The sequence below is a fragment of the Triturus cristatus genome, chromosome 4_2, assembly GCF_964204655.1.
Source record: "Triturus cristatus chromosome 4_2, aTriCri1.1, whole genome shotgun sequence".
Classification (NCBI taxonomy): domain Eukaryota; kingdom Metazoa; phylum Chordata; class Amphibia; order Caudata; family Salamandridae; genus Triturus; species Triturus cristatus.
Genome location: NC_140586.1, coordinates 283,697,948 through 283,720,635, shown reverse-complemented (window position 1 = coordinate 283,720,635; position 22,688 = coordinate 283,697,948). Strand labels below are relative to the sequence as shown.

The window sequence follows — 22,688 nt, the reverse complement described above, 5'->3', positions numbered from 1 at the left end:
AAACCTGGTACAGGTAAGCATATAAATACTTTGCAGTAGTAAATTACTTGTATGAACACAGTTTAAAATTGCAGTATAACTTGTACTGATTTTGGTTACAGTTTAAGTAAGCATTTTGCAACACATTGAAGGTATGGTACATTCGAATGAATGGGCTTTTCAAGTAAAATGCAGTTAATTAATTTTCGGATTACTTTTACCGACACAGGACTGGATCCTAGATTCAGCCCTGGGACATTTCATGAAAACAGGTGAGTAAATGCGTTTTAGTTAGAAGTATGATTTTTTCAGAATATTATTGCATTTCAAAAGTTGACACTTAAAAACATTTTAACATAGAATCACCAATGTTATCCTATGGGATGAAATTCACTTAGCAGGTAAGTTATCTTATCAATACTTTTTATTACTCAGTGCTGGATACCTAGATTCAGCACTGGGACATTTCCTGAAAATAGTTGAAAAAATGCGTTTTGGTTATTCGGCTGATTTTTAAGGAATATTTGTAATTTTCAAAAGTCGACAAACTTTTTGGGAGAAAAAGTGCCAATGTTATTCTATGAGGAAAAAGAGGTTATCGGTTTCCAGGTAGGTAATTGGTCTTTTGAGTTAGGGTTCTGAGGTAAGTCTCAGGAGTCTCCCAGGGTCAGTGATGCACTGTTGTTGCACCCCCAGTGGCACTAGGATGGCCGGGTGCAGAGTGTTGAGGCCCAATGTTATCCTATGGAGGATAGGGGGGCTCCGGTTGGTGGTGGCTGGCAAGCAGGCCACGGGGTGGTGGGAGCAAAGCTACTAGGGTGAAGCTCAGGGCAAGTTGGGGACCAAGTTAACACCTAAGGGGCACCCTCAGCGGCACTAGGGCGGCTGGGTGCTGTTTTGAGGTCGGGTGCCCTGTTGATTTCAATGGAGATGCTCCAGGACAAAGAAACACTGCAGACTCGGTGACGAGGATCTTCCAGGAGTGACCACCACTTCGAGGGGTAAGTTGGGATGTAGAGGGTTGGTTAGACACCGCTGGGTTGGGCTCACAAGGCCTTGGGGCATCGGGTGCAGGAGTGCCTTGGGACGTCAGATTTTCTTACCCGCTCTGGTCGCGGTAGGGGCAGGTCCTCTGGATTGAGGCTGCAGGCGTCGTCGGGAGGCTTGAGGCAGCTCAGGGGTCACCAGATCTCGGGTCAGGATCGCCGGGGGGACCACTTTGTGATATTTGTCCACTCGAGCTCGGGTCGGATTCGGCAGGTGCTGAGTGTGCGGGGTTCGCGGTTCCTGGCTGGCACCAGAAGCTGCAGTTCAAACACGTCTGGTGTTCACGGGAGAAACAGCTTGGAACGTGAAGGCAGGCAGGTTCTCCGGGGTTTTTGAGGTTGCTGTCCGCTGGACACGCCGGGGTTTTGCAGGAGCAGGTTCGAGGGGAGACAGGCCGGTAGGGCTGGGGCCAAGTCAGGGGGCTTCGCCCACTTGTTAGCTCTGCACGGCTTCTCGTCCTTCTTCTTCTATTGTTTTTCTTGTGGTTGCTGGATCTGAAGAAGGAAGGTTCAGGGTGTCCCTACATACTAAATTTAGGGGTGTTACAGGTAGGTAAAGGGCAGGGACCAATGAGTCCCTTCCCTGGGGTGGGTACACCCTCTATTCTGCCACTCTCCAGTGGGAGGGGGGCAGGAGCATGTCCCTGGTTGGCTGGGTCCCGCCATCCTCAAGATTGTGGGGACTCGACGTTGTCCTTCACCCCGCCTCCCCCACCTTAGGGGTGGAGTTGACAGAGGTGGGCACACCTCTCTTCCTCACTTGTTTTTCCCGCCGGTTCTCCCGTCCAAAGTGGGGGGTAGAACCAGTGGGCACCAGTTGCTGAAAGCAGCAAATGGTTTGGAGAGGCTCACAAAGGCGCCATGCCTTTGAAGCTTCTCCTTCGTGAACCCTGCCCATCCTGGGGGAGGAGGCTTGGCACCTCGTCCCAGGATGTGCATTTTTTCAGGCCCCCGAGAGCAGCAAGCTCTCGACCCAGGGGTCCAGAAACATGTCTGGTGGTGGCAGCTTAGGCAGCCACTCAGTCAGGTCACTGGAGGTTGGTCCAGTTTCAGGGGGCATCTCTATGATGCCCTCTGTGGTGCATTTTACATTAAATCCCACACTGGCATCAGTGTGGGTTTAATGTGCTGAGAAGTTTGACACCAAACTTCCCAGTCTTCAGTGTAGCCATTATAGTGCTGTGGAGTTTGTAATGACAACCTCCCAGCACCATATACTCTTAATGGCAGCACTGCACTTACAGGGTCCAGAAATGGACCTGGGTACTGTAGGGGTACAGGGCTCATGCACCTTTACCCTCACCACTGGCATAGGGCACCCAGCTAGACGGGTGACTGATGTATGCCAGGGCAGTGGTTTGTGGGCATGGCACATAGGGATGTGTGCCATGTTGACTCTTTGTTTTGTTCTGCACCAAGACACTCAGCCTGCAAAGGCAGTGTGTCAGGGTACAGGGCCTCTAAGAGTGGCACAATAAGTGCTGCAGCCCTTAGGGGCCTTCTCTGGTCACAGTGCCCTGGGTACCCATGGTACCATTTACCGGGGTCTGACATGTGGCCAGAGATGCCAATTGGGTTTAGGCTTCAATGCAGTTTTATGGAAGGAACACAGGCTCTTAGTACCTGATTGGCAGGAGCCCAGGGCACACTCAGTCAAAGCACATCAGCAATTCAGCAAAAAGTAGGGGAACACCATGCAAGAAAGAGGGCACTTTCTCACAAGATGTTATTATTGTGCTACTTAGATTTGTTGCAATATTCATAAGTCAAGGATTGTCAGAGTTATGGACACGTTATGGAACAGTCGAGAAAAGACGCTTAATCCAGCTTCATATTCTGTACAAGAAACTTGACCCAGAGAAGCCCAGCATTCTTATCAAGGCACATATTCTTATGGGTGATGACACTATGAGCAAAGCTTGGAGATTTAATTGCTGAACCTGTGAAGTTTCTAAAAGGATTTGCTGAGACAGAAGAAGAATGTGACCTTAAAGACGCAGAAAAATACTTTGTGGGTGTGTGGAAAACGAGCTCTGACCGTCACTCATTTGGCTATCTTCAGTGCAGTGAGTTAAAGAGATCAGCCCCGCTAAGTGACCGTCCACCAATATCATATTCTGTGCGTGGACACATTAAAAGAGCGTTCTATTTGATCAGATGATATGTATGTGTTTTGGATCATGCATATGTAGAGAAAGATCCGTGTGAATTTGGTTGGGAAGATATGGATGTATGACGTTACAACGCATGCTTTTACAACGCATGCTGTTACAACGAAAGTTTTACAACGCATGCGATGTTACAACGCATGCTTTTACAACGCAAGTCTTTACATCGACATACACTAGATGGCGTGCTGACATTAGAAATGTGTAATTTACTATTCTAACTCCAGTCCACGTTGCAATAGGGAAGGTCTTTGGATAGTAAACTACACTATTTCTAATGTTAGCATGCCATCTAGTGCAAGTCGATGTAAAGACTTGCGTTGTAAAAGCATGCGTTGTAACATCGCATGCGTTTTAAAAGTTTCGTTGTAATGGTAGTGCGGTGTAAAAGTTGCGTTGTAAAGTTTGTTCCCCTTGCAGAACCTGTGCTACAAAAGATGTTCCTGTTTACATGCTCTTTTCAAATGCTCAACATTCTGCAAATGTACCACGAGCGATAGCCAAAACAAATAAAGTGAACTATGACATTTTTTCCAAAACAGGAGTGATAAAAAAAATTCTTATTCAGATAATAAACATTGTTTGGTCTACACATAAAACGATTAAAAAGCATTATTATTAGTTTCATTTCTATATATGTCTCTTCCTCCTCGATTATAGCTGCCATTTTGGAAAATGGCAGATGGGTTGCTCTGAGGAGTTACTTTCTGTCTCTATAAGACTACTTGACCCCCAAAACCTATGTTTTGACACCAAAAGAAGTATAAAGGTCAAATGGTTCCTGAAATATTAAATAATCGGGGGCGTGGCTTGCAGCCGAGCGTGATGGCCGCAGCCTAGAGGAGCTCCGGGATCGGCGCAATTTTCCCCATTAATCCGTCACATAATCTGTTACTAAATCTGCCTCAAAGACACCCACAGGCATCGGAGCACACGGGGCACCTTCCGACCCCGCTTCTGGACGAAAACTGCACTCCTCAAGGAACTGAGGCCGAAGTTCCAGGAGCGGCCTGCTTGCGTACCTCAAGCAGGGGCCTTGATTAACGCAGAAGCCCGGCGGGAGTGCACCCAGATCGGCGCGACCGCGTCACCGAGGGCGAGCACCACAATCACTTCATAGCGCACAAGAGGAACAGCGATTGCCCCGGCTGGACAGCCCTACCGTCGGAAGAGGAGAAAAGATGGTGCAAGGCCCCGACGAGGGACAGGGGCGTCAGAATACACAGCGCGATAGGCGCGCTAGGCCGGGCCAGGCCGGCGGGCTCGCAGGACTGATGCCTGCCGTTCATCACTCCGAGACACCACAGGCACGTAAGGGGAGGCGATACCCTTGCCCCGAGGGCATGATCACCAGTACCTTAATTGGCAGCGCACTCAGGTGCAGAGGAAACACCCTATCATACGTTGAGTAGCGTGGGAGCCCAGGGACTCGCAGGCACAGGCCTCAGGAGCAGGATAACAGCCCTGGGGGCAGGCACAATCAGTATCTTTGCCAGTCTAACCTCGTATCAGGCCTGCTTGAATAAGACGCTGCCCTCCTCCAGGTGCGACACTTACAGAGGGGCCGGGCCCGCATCAGACACCGGCGTAACCTCGCCCTGCCAACATCAATTTTACTGCGTGGCGGGAAAACCGACAGGCCACGCGTGGCACGTAGACACATGGCAGGCGGAGGCGAGTACCGTCCAGCACTTCGATCGGGCACAATGCTGCCCTGACAGCCAGACGCAGATGGGGGGCAAGGGTCAATGCACGGCCCAAAAGTTTAAGCTGGATAAATACGCATACTCTAAAGACTTTCGGCTTTGCCCGAACGGGATGCCCCAACGAAAACGGCCCCAACACCTGAGGGCCCATCCAAGGTCACACTGCAGGTTATCATGTCCGCCCTTAACAACGTACAGATGACGGTAGGATCGATCTCATCGGACGTCTCCTTCCTGAGGGTCGACTTTCAGAAGATGGCCACTAGAGTCATGGAGGTTGAAAAGGTGACGACGACCCTCACTAAAGACACCACCACCCTGCAACGAAAGGTCAGTCAGTTGGAAGCCAAAAACAAGCTTATGGCGGCCAAGTTTGCAGATCAGGAAGGCTGCTCCCGGCGCAATGTCAGAATTACGGGCGTCCGGGAGAGCGAAGGAGGCCCAGCAATGGATCTCTATGTAGAAGACCTCCTCAAGACACAGCTTCAGCCCAGGGGGCTCTCCAGTTTTTTCTCAGTGGAAAGAGCACACAGAGTACCGGGTGGCAGGCCCAAGCCGGGGGCTCCCCCCAGACCCATTCTGGCACGTATCTTTAATTTCCGCGACCGAGATGCCATATTGCAGACAGCACGGGTGGCTCCACCACTGCGTATAGAGAACTCTGTGGTCTTGTTCTTCCCGGATTACACTGCGGCAGTCACCAAGAGGAGAAGGAGTTTTCTCGAAGTAAAAAAGGAACTTAGAAGTAGAGAGCTCGCCTACTCAATGCTGTTCCCAGCCAAACTTCGGGTGGTGGCGGATGGGAAAACTTGGTTCTTGGATACACCCGAGGAGGCCCACGACTGGCTTGAGGGCTGGCGGCAGGTGGGAGGACCCCGACGGACAGGAAGACACCAACAAAGACACCGGGAGGTGGACGACTCCCGAGATCACAGAAACGAGGACGGTGAGGAGGACTATTCACTGACGGAGGCCGGGGTATGAAGACAGGTGACATCCAACGGCCAGGCCCCCACCACATCACGGAGACCCGCCTGAGGCCGGTAGCGGAAAATTACTGCAACATTTAAATGACGTCAGGTAGCGGGACGGGACTGGTCAGTCTAGACAAGGAACTGAGACATCACATTTGAACTCCGATGATACATGTAACGCTACGATCCACAGCGGACTTAATGTCTTTGAGCAGGGGGACGACCAAGGCACTTTTCGGACTTCCTCTACCCGCACGCAAGTACTGTTTTATGGGATTGAAGCACTCTGCACTGTTGGGGTGGCGGGTAGTTGGGAATCCGTCTGGCAGGGGAGCAGGGAGGGGGGAGGTGGTGGGAAATTGTTTCTTGTTTATGTTTGTTCATTTCACGTTACACATACGAGCTCATTTACAGCTGATAAAGTTAGCCACACGCACGTTGCTAGAAAGATTTGGTACACCACTGGATAGGATCCATTATCGAATAATCACCCACATACTCCAAGAGTCATGGCATCTGACACTCCACGCTCGCAACTAGATAACACACATACACTGGGCTCTCCTTTGACCGTGATATCCTGGAATGGGAACGGGCTAGGCAACAAGATAAAGAGGGGTCTAGTGTTGCAGCATCTCAGGAGACATGCTCCATCAGTCACCCTCATACAAGAAACACACCTGGTTGGTACGGCCGTAAAAGCACTGGACAGATGGGGTTTTAAAATGGTAATACACTCTGATTTTACATCTGGTTCTAGGGGGGTTGGGATCTTGATCCGGAAGAGCTGCCCTCTGGTGGTGAGCGGGACATGGACAGATGATCAGGGGCGCTTTGCAGCAACCTCCTGTCAATGGGAGGGGCGCGTATATAACTTTGTTTCAGTGTACATCCCTCTGGCGTTACACACACTCGCCCTCCCGGCCCTGTGTAGGTGCCTGCTCGCTCTGCCCCCCGGGGAACTCGTCATAGGGGGTGACTTCAACACCACACTAAACGCTGCGTGGGATAGACACCCTCCGAGGGGTCAGGGAGCGGGGTCATCGCCCTTGCAGGACTTCATCAACGCACTTGGGCTAGTGGACATTTGGCGCACGCGTTAACCCACAGAACATCAATACACGCATCATTCAGGCGCACACAACAGCCTTTCCCGAATAGATTACCTTCTTACCTCTCCAACGGGTTTTGAAAAAATACTGGAGATCAAACACCTCCCCAGAGGCATCTTGGATCATTCCCCAGTATTAATAACATATACATCACACCTCATGGGACAGAGACATATATACCCTATATACCCTGGGGACCTCAAAGTTCCAAACATAGGGAAGGCCTTGCATAAGACCTCGGGACAATACTTTCAAGAAAACACACATTCAGTGGCTTCTCCAATCATCCTATGGGAGGCGTACAAAACGATCCTCCGTGGACAGGCCATCTCCTTGATCTCTGCCCATAAACAGGACAAAGCGCAACAGGTATTGGAGCTGGAGCGGGCGGTTGGCCGAGCGGAGGGCGAGCACACAACAGACCACAATTATATAACAACCCATGCACTTAATCTCGCTAAACAAGCATACAGGTACCTTGTATGGGAGGCTGCCAGGGCGAGAATCATGAAAACACAGCACACGATTTATGAAGTGGGGACAAGGCTGGCAAACTGCTAGCCTGGTTAGATAAAAAGGAACGGGCCAGTCGCTGGGTAGCACAACTTAGATTGCCTAACGGGGAGACAGTAACAGACCCTAACGATATCGTCATGGCATTCGCCCGCCACTACAAAAACGTATACACTCCCGTCGCAACGACAACCGTTAAGGAGAACTTAGCATTCTTAAGAGACATATGCCTTCCAAGACTGACACCAAAAGACGTACAACTACTGGAGGCAGACCTCACGATAGAGGAAGTCATTGCAGCCATTAAAGGACTCCAGCCAGGGAAGGCACTGTGCCCGAATGGTGTCCCAGTGGAACTTTTCAAAAAGAGGCGGACACGCTCGTGCCACCCCTGTTGAGAATGTATCAAGCCAGCCTGGAGGCGGGAACACTCCCTCTGGAACAAAGGGTGGCAACACTTCTAGAGATACTCAAACCCGGTAAACCCCCACAGGAGTGCACCTCCGACCGACCGATCTCGCTCCTCAACGCGGAAGCAAAAATACTGGAAAAAGCGCTGGCGGCCAGGCTTCAGCCCAATCTCATGACCCTCATCCACCCTGATCAATCCGGCTTTATGCCGGGCAGGAACACGGCGATGAGCCTTTGAAGACTACATGGTGTACTGGCTCAAGCACCCTATATCCAGGAGGTGGTCATTCTCTCGCTAGATGCCAGTATGGCCTTCGACTGAGTGGAATGGCCATTTCTCTGCGGTGCTGCGACACTTTGGTTTCGGACCCAAATTGTGTGCTTGGATACAGCTGCTATACGCACAGCCGCTGGCACAGGTGGTGGTCAATGGGCGACTGTCGGAGGACCTTCCTCTGGGGTGAGGGACTAGACAGGGCTGCACCCTCTCCCCCCGACTGTTTGCTCTGGTGCTAGAGCCATTGGCGGCGTGGATAAGGGGAGACCCAGTGATACGTGGGATGAAGTGGGCGGAGGGATGGGAGGACTGTATCTCTCTTTATGCAGACATATTATTGTATATGACGCACCCTGGCCGGTCTCTCAATTGCTTGCTCGATATTTGTGAATCCTATGGTAGAGTCTCCGGTTACTCAATCAATTGGGCAAAATCGGTGCGATATATACTTAAGGGCCCTCCCCCGCGCCTGCCACGGGGAGCTGCGATACTCATCGTCGAAGACGGTTTTAAATACCTCGGCATAAACATCACGCCCCACCCCCACGCAATTCATTGAACGTAATTTACTCCCACCTTTGAAGAGGCTCCGGAGTGACTTGAAATGCTGGCACTCCCTGCCATTAACACTGCTGGGGAGGGCAGCGTTGTTTAAAATGATGGCTCTCCCTAGGTTTTTGTACGCACTGCAAAACACACCTATGCCAGTCCCCCACTCCTATTTTAGGTCCATTGAGGCGGAGGTGGGCTACCACCTATGGGAAGGAAAGCCTCACCGTATAACAATGTGCAAGCTAATACGGGGCTGGTATGATGGCGGAATTGCCCTGCCTAACGTTCAATTATACTACTGGGCCTCCCAGCTAATAGTGGTCAATCAATGGCTTCACACCCCACAGGACGAACCAGCTCTACGTATGGACAGACACATTCTTGGTACGAATGGAATCCTGGGAGCATTATATGACAAATCTCGGAAAAACACACTGATTGGCCCCACGGCACACACCGTGCATGTATGGTTCACGGCACAACGCGCGCTAGGCTGGGAAGGGGTGATAACTCAACACATGCCACTTTGGGACTCTCCCAGGTTTGGCAAGCTGCGCACGAGTAAGGGTTTCACACAATGGGGTCTAATAGGCATCTCCAGGGTCGGAGACCTGTGGAAAAAGGGTGGGGTGGTTACTTTTGCTCAACTGCAGGCAACGTATAAGATGGCAGGGACGGAACAATTCTGATACATGCAAATAAAGCACGCACTGACGAAGGCCATACCTCCGGGAACTGATCTACCAGAGTCCTCACCGCTTGAGGATCGCTTGTTGACGGACTCCCTAACCAAAAAAGCTATCTCATTAACATATTGTAAGTTAGTCAACAATCAGAAGGATCCCACACAGAACCTTAAAGAGAAATGGCAGGTGGAAGTGGGAGATATGGACGAACAGGACTGGCAGGAGGCGCTGGCGTCTCCGCGGGAAGTGGCAATTCCCCCCAGATTAAAACTGGTGCAACTTAAAATACTGCACAGAACATACTACACTAGAACCACACTACACAAAATAGGGAGGGCTGATACATCACTCTGCCTTAGGGGATGTGGGCTCATGGGTACTTTTTACCACATAATATGGGACTGTGCCCATATCACACAATATTGGAGGGCAGTTATGGCCACGATCACTCACGTGTGTGGCTTCGCTGTCTCCCCCCCGAACCACGGAGATGCCTACTTAATGTGTGGGAGCCAACAGATCTCAATCATGCAGAACAGGAATGGGCAACCTTAAGTATCACACTGGCCAAAAGGAATATTGCACAACACTGGGGAGCACAAACGATTCCCTCTCACCAGCAGTGGTGTCGTGACCTAGACAGTGCCATGGTTGCAGAAAAGGAAGTCTTTATTAATTGGGGATGCCCCCGCAAATGGATGCGAATATGGGGGAAGTGGAACACATTTCGGGGGAACATATGCGCCCCTCCACCCGAAGACTCTGATCCGGATTTGAGTGACTGATAAACTGAGAGAGCGTTCAACTTGGGAAGTCTTTCACGTAAAGCAGTGGAGGATCCTACGACAGTGAGGTTGGAGCGATTGTACTTATGCTTCTTTCATATAGTGGTATTACTTTGTATATTATGTAAATGAATAACTAACTGTAAGTGATGGTGAACAGCTGTACTCGATGCACATAACAACAATAAAAATTTTCCCCCAAAAAAATATATTACATCATCACTGCAACACATCTACCATTTTTATTAAATGTTGTCCAGAAAAATTCAGCCCAGATCAACAATGTCTACCCACACTAACTCAGTGGCGGAATAAAGGCCCCCGCAGCTTCTGCAGTGCGGGAGGCCCATGAGCTCCGGGAGCCCCCTCAGTGCAGTACCCTGGCCTGGGAACTCCTGAGTAAGTCAGGAAAGGGCCCCTTTATGTACTTCGAAGGGGGGCATCCTGCATGTTTCGTTATGCCACTGCGCTAAATTACTTCTCTAATGATCGAAAAACACAATTCAAAAATGAAAATTTCTGTACAACAATTGTTTTTGTGGGTATATCAGGGGGCCGGGATTATTTGGCAGCCTGCATCATTCTCCTTCACATTCGAGTGTAAACGTAGCACCCTGATATGTTCTATTATGGATAGGCATTAGACCAATATGAGACCTGAAGTGTGGTGAAAGACTTAATGGGAGGGCTTTGTGCAGGGATTGGTGTATTCCTACAAAAACCAACACATTTTGACCATACAGAAGAGAACTTCCAAACGTAATCTTTTGAAATAATTGATTTATTCTGCGTGCTGTATACTCAGGAATTGCCCATCTTACGAAAGGCACGAGAGTTAAGGTATCTCAACAATATGATGCTCAGAGCTTCTCAACAAATTCTCTAAGGCAATTAGCAGAGGCATGAAAGGGGAAGCCCCTCCTAATTGTGATTGAAAACTGTATGAATTCACTGGTTTGCGACCAGAGTTGCAGATGCAAACCACAAAGAGGTAACAAATTTGTAAAAGGTAACCTATGTCCGTTGGACGGCTTGCCCTTTGGAAATTGTGTAAGGTGACCTCAAACGGGGGGTGGGGGGGATTGAGGGGGTTGGGTGTGGCCGGGGACAGCAGAAAGCCATCCATTGAACCAATGTCTGCTCCCCCGAGGTGTTCTCAAAAGGGGTTCTTTTTGGTTTAAGCACCGCCAGCTCCTTTACGGAACGCCGGCTGCTTTAGAGCAAAATCCTGTTTGGGAATGGAAACGTACGGGTGGTGCTAAATGCAGGCCATTATCCCAGTGTTCACAGCCAATCACAGGCAGTGAAAACAGCGACCTGCCTAATTAGTATTCATTAGGTAGGTCTTTCTGCGACTCACTGAAAAAAGCCATTATGCAATTTGCGACCTGCCTGTTCGCACACCTGACCCACATTGACTTTAATAATGCTAAATAAGGCAGGTTGATTATATTAAACAGACATAGGAAACAAAAAAATTATATTTTCAGAATGCAGTAATTTGTGGAACTTTGAAAAAAAACTCTCACCAAGCATCATACTAAAGGTGATACAAAGAACTTTAAACCACTGTCGTCCTCCAAGAACAGGGGGTGACAGAAGGAATTATTGTCTGGCTCCGTCATTTGCACTTATTTCCATAAGGGTCACCATGGGTTCAGAATAGATAACTGTTCAAACCACTTCCTGATACAGAGACAGTCACCAAAAGGTACACACAGAAAGAAATTAGAAGTTTAGTAGTCACTGAAACATAGTTCTTAAAGGCATTTTTGGTGTAGAATGCAGACTATTTGAGAAACATCATACCACGTCAGCTACACAGTTTTGGGGGAGCCCGAGCGGTTGTTCTGTGTGCTCAGACTGAAGACATTACAACCTACAACCCTTACCGTATATCATACATCACCTACACGCAGACCTACAGCTATACCCCACACAAATATTTCACTCACGTCCTAAACCTCCACCCATTTACAGCTACATCACAACTTTATATATCAATCACCACTTACACTACAGATCAGCTACATCACCCACCTCAAAAATACGACCAACACTTCTAAAACATAATAATTCTACATCTAGACAACATATCCAAAACCACTCATTCTGAGCCTACTTTTGACAGAGAAAACCATGATAAAACTATAGGGATATTGACCACAACTCCATAGATCCAGTTAGTAATAGTTATTGGCCCGCTGCTATTCTGAGCTTGAACCATACATGAGGGCAAGCGGCAAGTAGAGTTATTAACCGATACACTGCTCAGCACGGCTATTCATTTGTGCCAGGCCTGGGAGCGCCCCAATCTGTTTTTCTGGCCTTATAAGATGAGAGGAGCAATGATGTAGTGGGCTTGTACTTGTAGTCACAGATTTGATTGGCTGCAACGTTTTCAAAAAGTTAATGATTGTGCTAATTGTAGTAGCAACAACAACGATGACAATTGAGTTATTTTTTTAAGAAACAAAAGCTAAATGACAAAGATAAGAAAAATGCACTGCCTAAGGTAATCCCTTTTCTCAAGTGAAATTTGACATCTAATTCCATTCGGACCCGTAAAGACGTGTGTGTGAAAGAAGTCTTTGTTGACGGCCAAGATAGTCCCATTGCCCAACACTTGTGTTTTAATCTGGCTTTATCGTACACTTAATTGTATTCCGGAAAACAACGCTCATCCTTTACACAAACACGTTATCATGATCAGTTGGGGTGAAAAAGACATCGAAACCCTCAACACATTTGAAAAAAATTCTGCCAAAGGTTCTATGTGAGGAACCTGCCACGTGCGACCGGAAAAAGAAGAATAGAGAGAAAAAGAGGGGAGTAGAAGGAGAGGGAGAAGAAAGACTAAAGAGGAGAGAAGAGAGCCAGGGGGGAAGGAGAGAGGGGGAAAGGAGAGAGGGAGAGGGAGAGGGAAGAGGTAGCGGGGAATATAAGAACAAGGAAAGAAGAGAGAAGAGACAGGGAACCAGAGTGAAGAAGAGGGAGATAAGAGGGAGGTTGAAAAATGGAGAAGGGGAGTTGAGCAGGGAAAGTAGAGTGGAGAATAGCGAGGGAGAAGGAGAGAGGGAAAATGGGGACCGAGCGGGAGGGCAAAACAGAGTGAAGGCAATTGAGAGGTAATCAGAGGGGAGAAGAAAGGGAACTCGAGTGGTGAAGAGAAAGAAGGAAGAGATAGATAGATGAAACACTAGAGAGAAGAGTGAAGAGAGGAGGAATGCAAAGAAAAGAGTGGTAGGGGAGAGAAAGAAGGAAGAAGAGAGTGAGGAAGAGAGAGAGCGGGAAGATGAGCGAGTGAAGGAGAGTGGGAAGAGAGGGTAAGAAGAGAGGGGAGAGAAGGAAAAGGTGAGAAGAAAGAATTAGAAGAGGAAGGAAAGCAGAAAAAAGAGGGAAATGACTGAAGAAGAAAGGGGTGAAAGAGAGAGGGGAAGAGAAGGAAAAAACGAGAAGGGGAAGAGAGATGAAAGAGGGAAGAAGAGGAGGATAAAAGAGGGAAGAAGAGGAGGATAAAAGAGGGAGAAGAGAGGGAACAAGAGTGGAGTTGAGTGAGATGGGGAAGAAGAGAAGTGGAAAAGAGATGGAAGAAGTGGGGAAAAGAGGGAAGACGAGAGGGGAAAGGAGAGACGATAGGGGATATAATGGAGAGAGGGGAGAAGAAAGAGTATAATAATGAGGGGAAGAATAAAGAAGAAATGCAAGGAGAGAGCGGAGAAGAGATGGAAGAAGACCGCAAAGGAGAGTGGGAAGAAGAGAACGAGAGATAGAGCAAAACAGAGCAAGAGAGACTGCTGCACGAATTAGCCAATGCGCGGCGGCCTGACGTTTGCTCACAGCCAACCCCACAAGCCGTGTTTACTGGCGGACCTTAACAGGACCACATACATTTAAAGAAACAGAGACCTGTGGTAATTTAACTCTTTAAACAAACAAAACAAGTTGTCTATGCACAACATTTAATATTTATGTAACAATCACTGGAACATTTGGTAATGACGTAACATCTTAATACATAGACGCGGATCACATTGCTCTTCCTTAGCTAATTAGTTGAATGAATCTTGGGTAAGAAAACCCCATGGAAATAAAAGTGTACTGAGAAAACCAAAATTGTGGTGGGTGGAATGCTTGAATCAATCTCAGCCACTGGTAGTTACCCGGGCAACATTCCAATCCATCGTTTTTTTTGCACACCATGCCACCTCAGACAGGAATTAGCCATATAAAAATCCGCCTTGGTCCTGCTCCAGAAGGAACAGTCCTACCTGAACTATCGGGGCAGGACACCTCCCAACAGAATACAAGCAACCCAGCTCTCTGTGGGCCTGTTCAGTGGGGTGCAGCTTGGTTCCAGTGGCCTCTGCCAACACAAATCACCTGCCCGGATTTAAGAACTGGATGGTAGGTTAAACCATGAAAGGCAAAGAAGGCACTGCCAAATAACTCAGACAATTCCTAAAATGGGACATTAAAACGCTCCAGTCTCCCTTCAGCCTGCAATTTGCACCTTCAGTTTTTACAATCACAGGTGAAATAGATGGCATTGAAAGAGCAGGAGCTAGTAGTAGATATATAACTATTTCTAGTAGTGTTAATAACACAACGTATAAGTGTTGTTCATTGCTGAACTGTGAGTTGCAACTCCCCTTCAACAAAAATAATGCACACAACATGTGTAGGGACATCTAACTCTAAAAGGGACACTTCCGGGTAACGGGCAAAGCAAAAAAAAAACTTCAGGCCCAGGTGAACTTTCACCAGTATTTTACTCAGCAGTTTTACAAGTTAGGGTGATTTTTTTTTTAAAGGGGTACTAGATTAATTTTCTTTTCATCAGCAGCATAGGTGTGAAAATTTGCAAACAAGCATTTACAACTTCCTACGGTGAGGAAGCAGCAGGTGTTGGGGCTTAAGTGGTTTTTCAGGCAAGGCTGCAACAGCAACAATAAAGCTTCCTCTTCCTGGATGGCTCAATGACAAAATACAAGCCATTTAGGTCTACTATGATATGAAATTCAAGGATCACTAAGCATTTTATCTTTCTGAGGTTGGTAAATTGAATATTATTACATCGGGTAACAGTAAGACCTCCTATTAAAAATCCCTATAAAGGGTAAAAAGGGCAGACGTTATATGACTGGTGTATAAAAAAGTTATTTATCTGAACTTGTAAGTGGAGCAACGTGGGTGGACAGGCCCCAGTTCATTCACTACTCTCTACTGTCTGTTGAGTAACATTACTCTGTGTTACTTGTTGTGAGAATTAATGACTATGTACCGTCCAGTGAGAGGACATATGAGAAGCAAAAAGAGGGATTAAGAACAGGAGGGGTTACAGCCAGTGTCGCACCTTCAGGAAGGGTGTTTGGGGTGTTAGCCTCCCCAATAAATGTATTTTCAAAAGGAATTTTTACATACACACAGACAAAAACGCACATGCACTCTCTCCCTCTCTCTATTTTAAAAGTCCTAAAAAATGTTAGTTATTTTACAAAATAATATGTTTTCTCTCACTTAGTACTCCTACCTTGCTAAACTCTTCTCCCTTTCCCCTGGGACTTAAGCCCCTCTCATGAACTCTGCTTTGCCGCATAATCAGGGCTTAATTTGTAAAAACATGAGTGCTAGGGCTCTCATCAGTAGGCCACTGCAGCTTGCACCACACATTGCCCCTACCATGCTGTCAATGACAGTAACAACAGAACTACTAACCATCACACTTCTACAATTGTGACAATTCAGACTATCTCAGGTCTCAAAAGCAAGAAGAATGGCTTGGGCGGCAGGTGATAGTCATTTTTTATGTATATTGAAAAATAATTACCTGTTGTCGTGGTCATCTCTAAATTAGCCACACAGCGCCACCATGTGGCAGATTGTCGCAAGCGCTGGTGTTGACAATTAAGTGCCAGTACCGAGCACCGGAAACCACTGGTTAAAATTAAGCACTTTGCATAATGTATTTTAACATTGTATGCCAGCATAATTGTTGAAAAGTATGAACACTCCCCCCCCCCCCATTTTACTGACGAAGCTACACCCCTGATTACAATCAGGAGGGAGGAGCAAGAGGGCAGGCGATGTGAACTAGAGATAGGAGCTGTTATGAAGGATAAGTGAGGGGTTTTAAGGGTTTAGGGAAGTATTGAAAGCCCGGAGAGGGGTCAAGAGAGGCTGGAGTTGACACATGAGGAGCAGTACGAGAGTTTAGGTAGAAGAGAAGTTTAAAGGGTAGAAGTTAGGAGGGCCGAGGCTTAAGTTACTAGTGAAGGATTAATGAGTGGCAGGAGAAAAGGGCATGAGGAGAAAGGGGTGTGAGAGTGACACAGGGAAGTCATAATGGGCGGTGGAGGAGTCATAAAGCTTCGGAAGGTGGGTCCATTTATACATTTTTGAGTGATAAATTGGGGTTGTCTTGTCACTCAGCAGGCCTGAGCTGGAATATAGTACACCAGCAGACAAAAGGCAGCGCAAAGGCCATGCTGCCACGAGAAGGCTTTGAGTAAGGGTGCTGTGCCAATGGCATTTGGAGAGCTCTGCCTAATTTTGCATTGGTCAAGGTACTGCTGGGAGATGCGGGCTTCCTACTGACCACATTGTCCAAAGATTCACAAGCAAATTAGGGGACTGGTTCGAACAAGGGCAATGGTTAAACATGGAGTACCCAGAATGGAAGCAAAGTTAGGAGCGACTGAGAACACTGGACAGTTTATTGAAACAAACTTGCCTATGGTAGATGGACCAAGGGAAGCTGGGGAATAATGGAGATCTACTTGCAGGGCCGGACTGGGAACCGAAACCGGCCTTAGTAAACTGCTCGGCCGGTCCCCCGAGGGGGGAGGAGGTGGGTGTGGCCGAGCTGTTTGCCGGGCCAGTTTTGGCCGATTTTGTTACAGGGGGCCGATATTGCCGGCCCCGGGTAACAAAAACGGCCCCCAGGAGCCTAAATCCAGCCCCCAACCAGGCAGCCCACCGGGGAAAAGCCCGGTGCCCGCTATGGCCAGTCCGGCCCGGCCTACTTGCTATAGGCTACAGTGGAGAGAGCTCAGATAGGGAGACTGACAAGGAAGCCACTTGTGAGCCTTTCAGCAGGGTCCATTATCAAAGAATACCAACTACTCAAGCGAGACCCTTGCAGCCCCACAACACTGGGCGCCCTGCCAAAGACGCAAGTGTGGATGAATCAGTGCCTAATTTGTAAAAAAAAAACATACGTGCCAGGGCCCTCACCAGGAGGCCACCTTAGCTTGCACCAACCACTGCCCCTGTCAGTACTACCGTAACAGTACCGCACAACTACTAATCATCACACTCCTACAAATGTAAAAATTCAGACTGATTGAAGCCCTCAAAGCTATAAGAATGGCTTAGGTGACAGGGATTCGATGTTTTAATCTATATTAAATTAATAAAACAACGGGTGTTCTGCGAATCTCTAAATCACACAAACAGCGCCACCATGTGGCAGCTGTCATAAGTGCAGGGATTGACAATTAAGTGCCGGTGCTAAGCACCAGAAACCACTGGCTCTAATTAAGCACTGGATTGGATGCAGGAGAGCCCAGCCATGTGCTGTAAAGTGTAAAGAAAGATATGGTGGCACTGCTAATGGTATTCTAAGTGCCCGCTGCAATAACAGACAAAAACTGAAGTTTCATGGCGTGGTCCCGCTGCAGACAACAGTTGGTGTGATTGACATCCCCTGGGCCAAGTCGCTTGTCTCTTTGCGCCAACAGAAGCTGCTTTGTACGTAGACTCAAGCTGGATCAATATCAGCGCACTCCCTAGGTTTTTGTTGCCATTCACAGTTCAATCCATATCAGACGTCAGCACTTACCATGGTTTTGGTGTCTAATGCAGTCATCCAAAATTGCGGCAAAACTCTTCTGAGATTCTGCATCCTGGAAACAGAAGAAACTGTGCCGCATGTAGGGGTGCCAGAGATAGACGGGGAACTGGGTGGGCAAGACCATGAATGGCTGAGCGTTCTCCTTCTCGTTGGTAGCTGAAAAAACAAAAATCAAAATTCACTAATCATCGCCTTACACACAAATAATCCCCTTCGGAGATTTAAAAAAAAAATGTTTTACAGTATGCAGGTCTTTCTCGTTACAACTGTTACATCCACAAAGTCATGAACACAGTGTTTTAGGGAGAAAACCTAAAAGTAAAAAATCTGACGACATGGGTGCTGCTAACAAGACAGCGAGGGTTGCCATGTAGCGAAGTCATATACAAAGGTTTTGGTGAGGTCAAAGGAGAGATTATGTGAGTGCATCACCCAATCACAAAGGAGTTGTATTTGCATTTCTGGTAGATCTGCCCTGGCAGCAGGTTTGGTTGCAGGGTGAGTTTTTCATATTACTAGCCTGTGCGTTAGAGCTTGTGCGAGACGTAAGAGGAGGGCACTCGGCTGCAAGATCCATGACGCTCTAGTCTCTGCCCATCAGTGGCAGCAGTGGTAGTAGTAGCAGGAGTATAAACAACAGTAGGGTCAGTAGTAGTCAGTATAGCAAAACCAGGTAGAACTGAATCAGGAAAAGCAGTAGAATCTGCAGTAGGTGCACTCCTATAGTGAGCAATGGCACTAGGTGTAGTTGTAGTGGAAACAGGAGAAACAGGTGGCACTGAAATAAGTTGCAGTCATGAGTGTATTGATGCTGGATATAGTGGAACCATCATTTCTGTGTCCACATTCCCAAACTCTGGTATCACTTACCAATTTAAATAAATTCTCAACTGCTAAACAAGGAGGCAACTCTTTGTACAGTGCAACAATGACTAGCAAACACCAAAGGCAAGCAGAAATCTATAGAAACCGCAGATGTATGCTTTTGCAAACGTATGCTACTTGTGCGCGGTAACTTCCCAGGAGTGGGTGTAGTGCAGAGCTAGGGTGGTTTCCCTCCCTAATAATCACACAGTAATGCACAGGTTTTAACTTCTTGTGAGCAACAGAGACACAAACTCATTTTTCCACCATGTCCTCAATAGTTAAAATCAGACCAAACAAACCATAACAAAGACCTACAAAGCAACACAGTACAATAAACAGTATCAAGACTATTGTGTAAGCAATCCAGCTCGAGGTTAGTCCTGACTTACAAATTTGGAGTAAACCTTAGAAAGCAAATGTCAGAAAGTCAGACTTTGAGAAACTTTACGCTGGGCCCTGAAAATTCCCTCGTCATACTGTGGCAAACCGACCACCTCACATTTGCTTCGTGGCGATGCACAACAGCGCTCACAAGATGCAGTCATATACACCATGCACAAGAGGAGAAACTGCTGCCTTGACAAACAAAATTGCAAACCCGGAGGTGTCAGGCTCTGTAGGCTGTGCTTAAGCAGTCGCATGAAACCCACGCTGAGAAGAGGAGAGGGTGCAAGAAACAAGGAAGGGAGAATTGAATTGTAATGAATTAATTTCAAATTATACTAATTGTTTTGTATTGTTTAAAGATTATGATCTAAATAAACATATCTTTGACTGACTGAATTGTAATGCATCCCCCCATTGCTCTAACTTGTGTAAAAAAAAATTGTAAAGTAACTAAATTTAGGGATCTACATTTCTTCTTAGAAGACACCCGTTGGAATACCAGGATTGCCGAATACCAAGGTTTCGTAGATTTTATTCCACCTCATGTCTATCTTTTTCTACCCTACACTTCTTTCCTCTTTATGCCACTTTTTCATCCCTGCTGTCTCCTGGTCATCGTGTGTTTACATTTTCTCCTTTTTCCTTCTCTCTTTTCTGCCTTTTTCTCTGGGTCAAAGAATAAAAGTCCCAGGACCCAAATATTAGTGGCTGTCAGTGTCACTGGTATAAATTAAGCACTGGGTCATCCACTTACTGCAGTATTCAGACCGCCTGTTGTGGCATGCCGGGTGGGTCCCCCGTGGGTCTTCTAATGCGGACAGTGCATAGATTATTTGCTGTCCTATGCCATGAGGTAGTCTGTCACCCCTCAACTACAGCCGAAAAAAATGTATGTTTGCTTGTTTGGGGCATTGGGAGTCTACGTTGGACGTCAACTGTCAGCTCGCGCTCTATCACATTTCATTTGAATTTCGTGGGCTGACGGGTGAAATAATTTGAAATGCGACACCCATTTGTCCTGTTGGAAAACAATCAACACCGAAATATCACGTCTGAAAAGTACATAAACAGGTGCAATTTTCAGGCTGCTTAGTCGATTATTCAATCAGTGATTAGCCACCAGCAACGCGAAATGTGTCGTTCTGAGAAAAGCGCAGTGAGGCATTAGACGAAGAGAGTTAATGGGTAATTGTATTATGGAAAGGCTGGGTGTCCGTCAGGCTTCGTGTCCTGAGGAGACACACACCTGCTTTTCAGCCGCCACTCAGACCCACGCAGGACATATGTGATGTGACATGGGAGCCGCCGTCAGGCGAAATCCCGTCACGCCTATGCTAGGAGTTGAAACTACGCATGCGTGACACAACCACTGCGCCTAGCTGGGAAGACCGGTTGTGAATGTTCCGCTTCAGGAGGGTTGCAAAACACAACACATAAATATTGGATAATTCCGTGACCGGGCACCACCGTTCACTCACGTCTAAAACGACAACAGATTAATAATGTATATAAATTATTCAATGAGTGGGGGCAAGTCTCGCCGTCACCTCAGGCCATACCAGTAATCTAGGCCGCAAACGCAGGTCAAAATAAACTCGAGATCAGTCAATGAAACCAAGCATGCTATAGGTCGTTTCTAAGGTATCACGGAGTTTCTCCAAAAATGACAAGCGATAGACAGGCTCGCGTTTCACCTGGAAAGTAGGTGGAGACGCCTGGTGAAAACCGATGACTTACTGGGCACTGGGACCGTAATTACGGATTCCCAGTAATTCCTAATTTCTAAGGCTGCCCTCTCATTTGTAATACCTAGTAGCTCTGCTCCCCATGTATCCAGGCGCGGCTGGCACAGGTAACAGTGGTGGGGTGGGGTGGAGGGTTGCAGGGCAGTGGGGGAAGCCGACAGACGACGGGATAAGGAAAGTAAATAAAAAAATTAATAAAATCATTGACCTTGCGCTCAACACATCGCCGACTGCGATGCGGTGAGCGCAAGGTAAGTAGTTTTATATATTTTTTTATTTTACTTTCCCTATCCCGTCGTCTCTCGACTCCCCGCCCCATCACTGTTACCTGTGCCGGCCGCGCCTGCATGCTTCGTTAACTCAGGTGGAATAGAACTACAGGGGTTGTTACGAGATTCTTGTAATGAGGCCCCATGACTTGTAGGATAGCATTACGCGACTCATTGGGTAGTTAAGAAAATTCAGTTTGAGACCTATGAGAGAGGGAGCCCGACCACACAATGCCTTTGTAATGGGCCCTGTGTTCACTGTGCCACAGGACACAAGGTAAACCTCACTGGTGAAGCCTAAGTAGGCCAAAACCAGTGTTGGGTTGGTTGTGCTCCCATCTTGAGGGGACTGGTCTAGCAGTTTGGACTAGACTGTTCCTATTGGAGCAGAACAAAGACTAATTTGCATATGACTAGTCTCTGTCTCAAGTGGTATAGTGGGCGAAAAACAATGGACTGTACAGCCCCAGTGATCATCAGTGGCTGAGAATAAGTCGAGAATTCCTTCCATTACTTTGATGTTTTTAATGAGGAAGAACGTATTGAATACAATCCTCAGCTTGACCAATAATCAGCGCAGGCTAGTAATATTTGGCTCAATTCAGTCCAAAGATAAGGCAAGCTGCACAGTGTTGCATTCTCTAAACTTACTCTACTGCTTTGGCTTGGAGGCTTCAAAAGACACCATTACAGTAGTTAATCACAGAGAGGACACTGTACGGACAAGTGTGATGTGGTGGTGTGTCAGCAGACGAGGGAGGATACCACATAGATATCACTGGATGAGCACATTCCAGGTCACACTTAACCTGCAGGGCAACTTGTCATTGAAGATGAAACTAAGTTTGCAGGTGATCCAATTTTTTGTCAACGGAGCACCTCATTTGTGGACCAATTAAACCGTAGCACAGTAGGATTGCTGCTCAGGTGCCACAATCTCTTCTCTCTGTCCATCAGGCCTTTGGACAGATCCATGTGGCTGTGGGAATCACCTAGCAGTATCAAGGCGAGATTGATTATGCTCCCTCATAACTGGCAACACAGGGTCAGACTCGAAAGCGAAGTAGAGGCAATCCACTCAGATGTATGAGACCTTTCGGGAGACTGGAGTTTTTGCTGTAGAATCCTGAAGGCTGCTGGCCCTCCACTCTCTCCAGAGCCTGACGACACAAGATGGCTGCCAATGGTGCAGTAGAATGTGAGCATCAGGAGCTCCACCGCAGAGTAAATCAAGTCACAGAGGAGTCTCTGGAAAGCACACAGCAGATGGTACAGCTGGTTGAAGAGAGTGACCAACGATGCCAGAGTAGACGAGATGGAGGAGAACCTGAATCAAGTGGGAAGCATCCTCGGCAA

At 47.5% G+C, this 22,688-nt stretch overlaps 1 protein-coding gene across 1 annotated transcript in view; it reads right to left on the bottom strand.

Moving 5' to 3' along the window:
- Nucleotides 1-22,688, bottom strand: part of NIBAN1 (niban apoptosis regulator 1) — a 388,096-nt gene that overhangs the window by 152,158 nt on the left and 213,250 nt on the right. Inside the window, exon 5 of the mRNA XM_085601526.1 lies at nucleotides 18,053-18,220. Coding sequence (XP_085457652.1) covers nucleotides 18,053-18,220 — 168 coding nt within the window. The remainder of the gene's footprint in view (nucleotides 1-18,052; nucleotides 18,221-22,688) is intronic.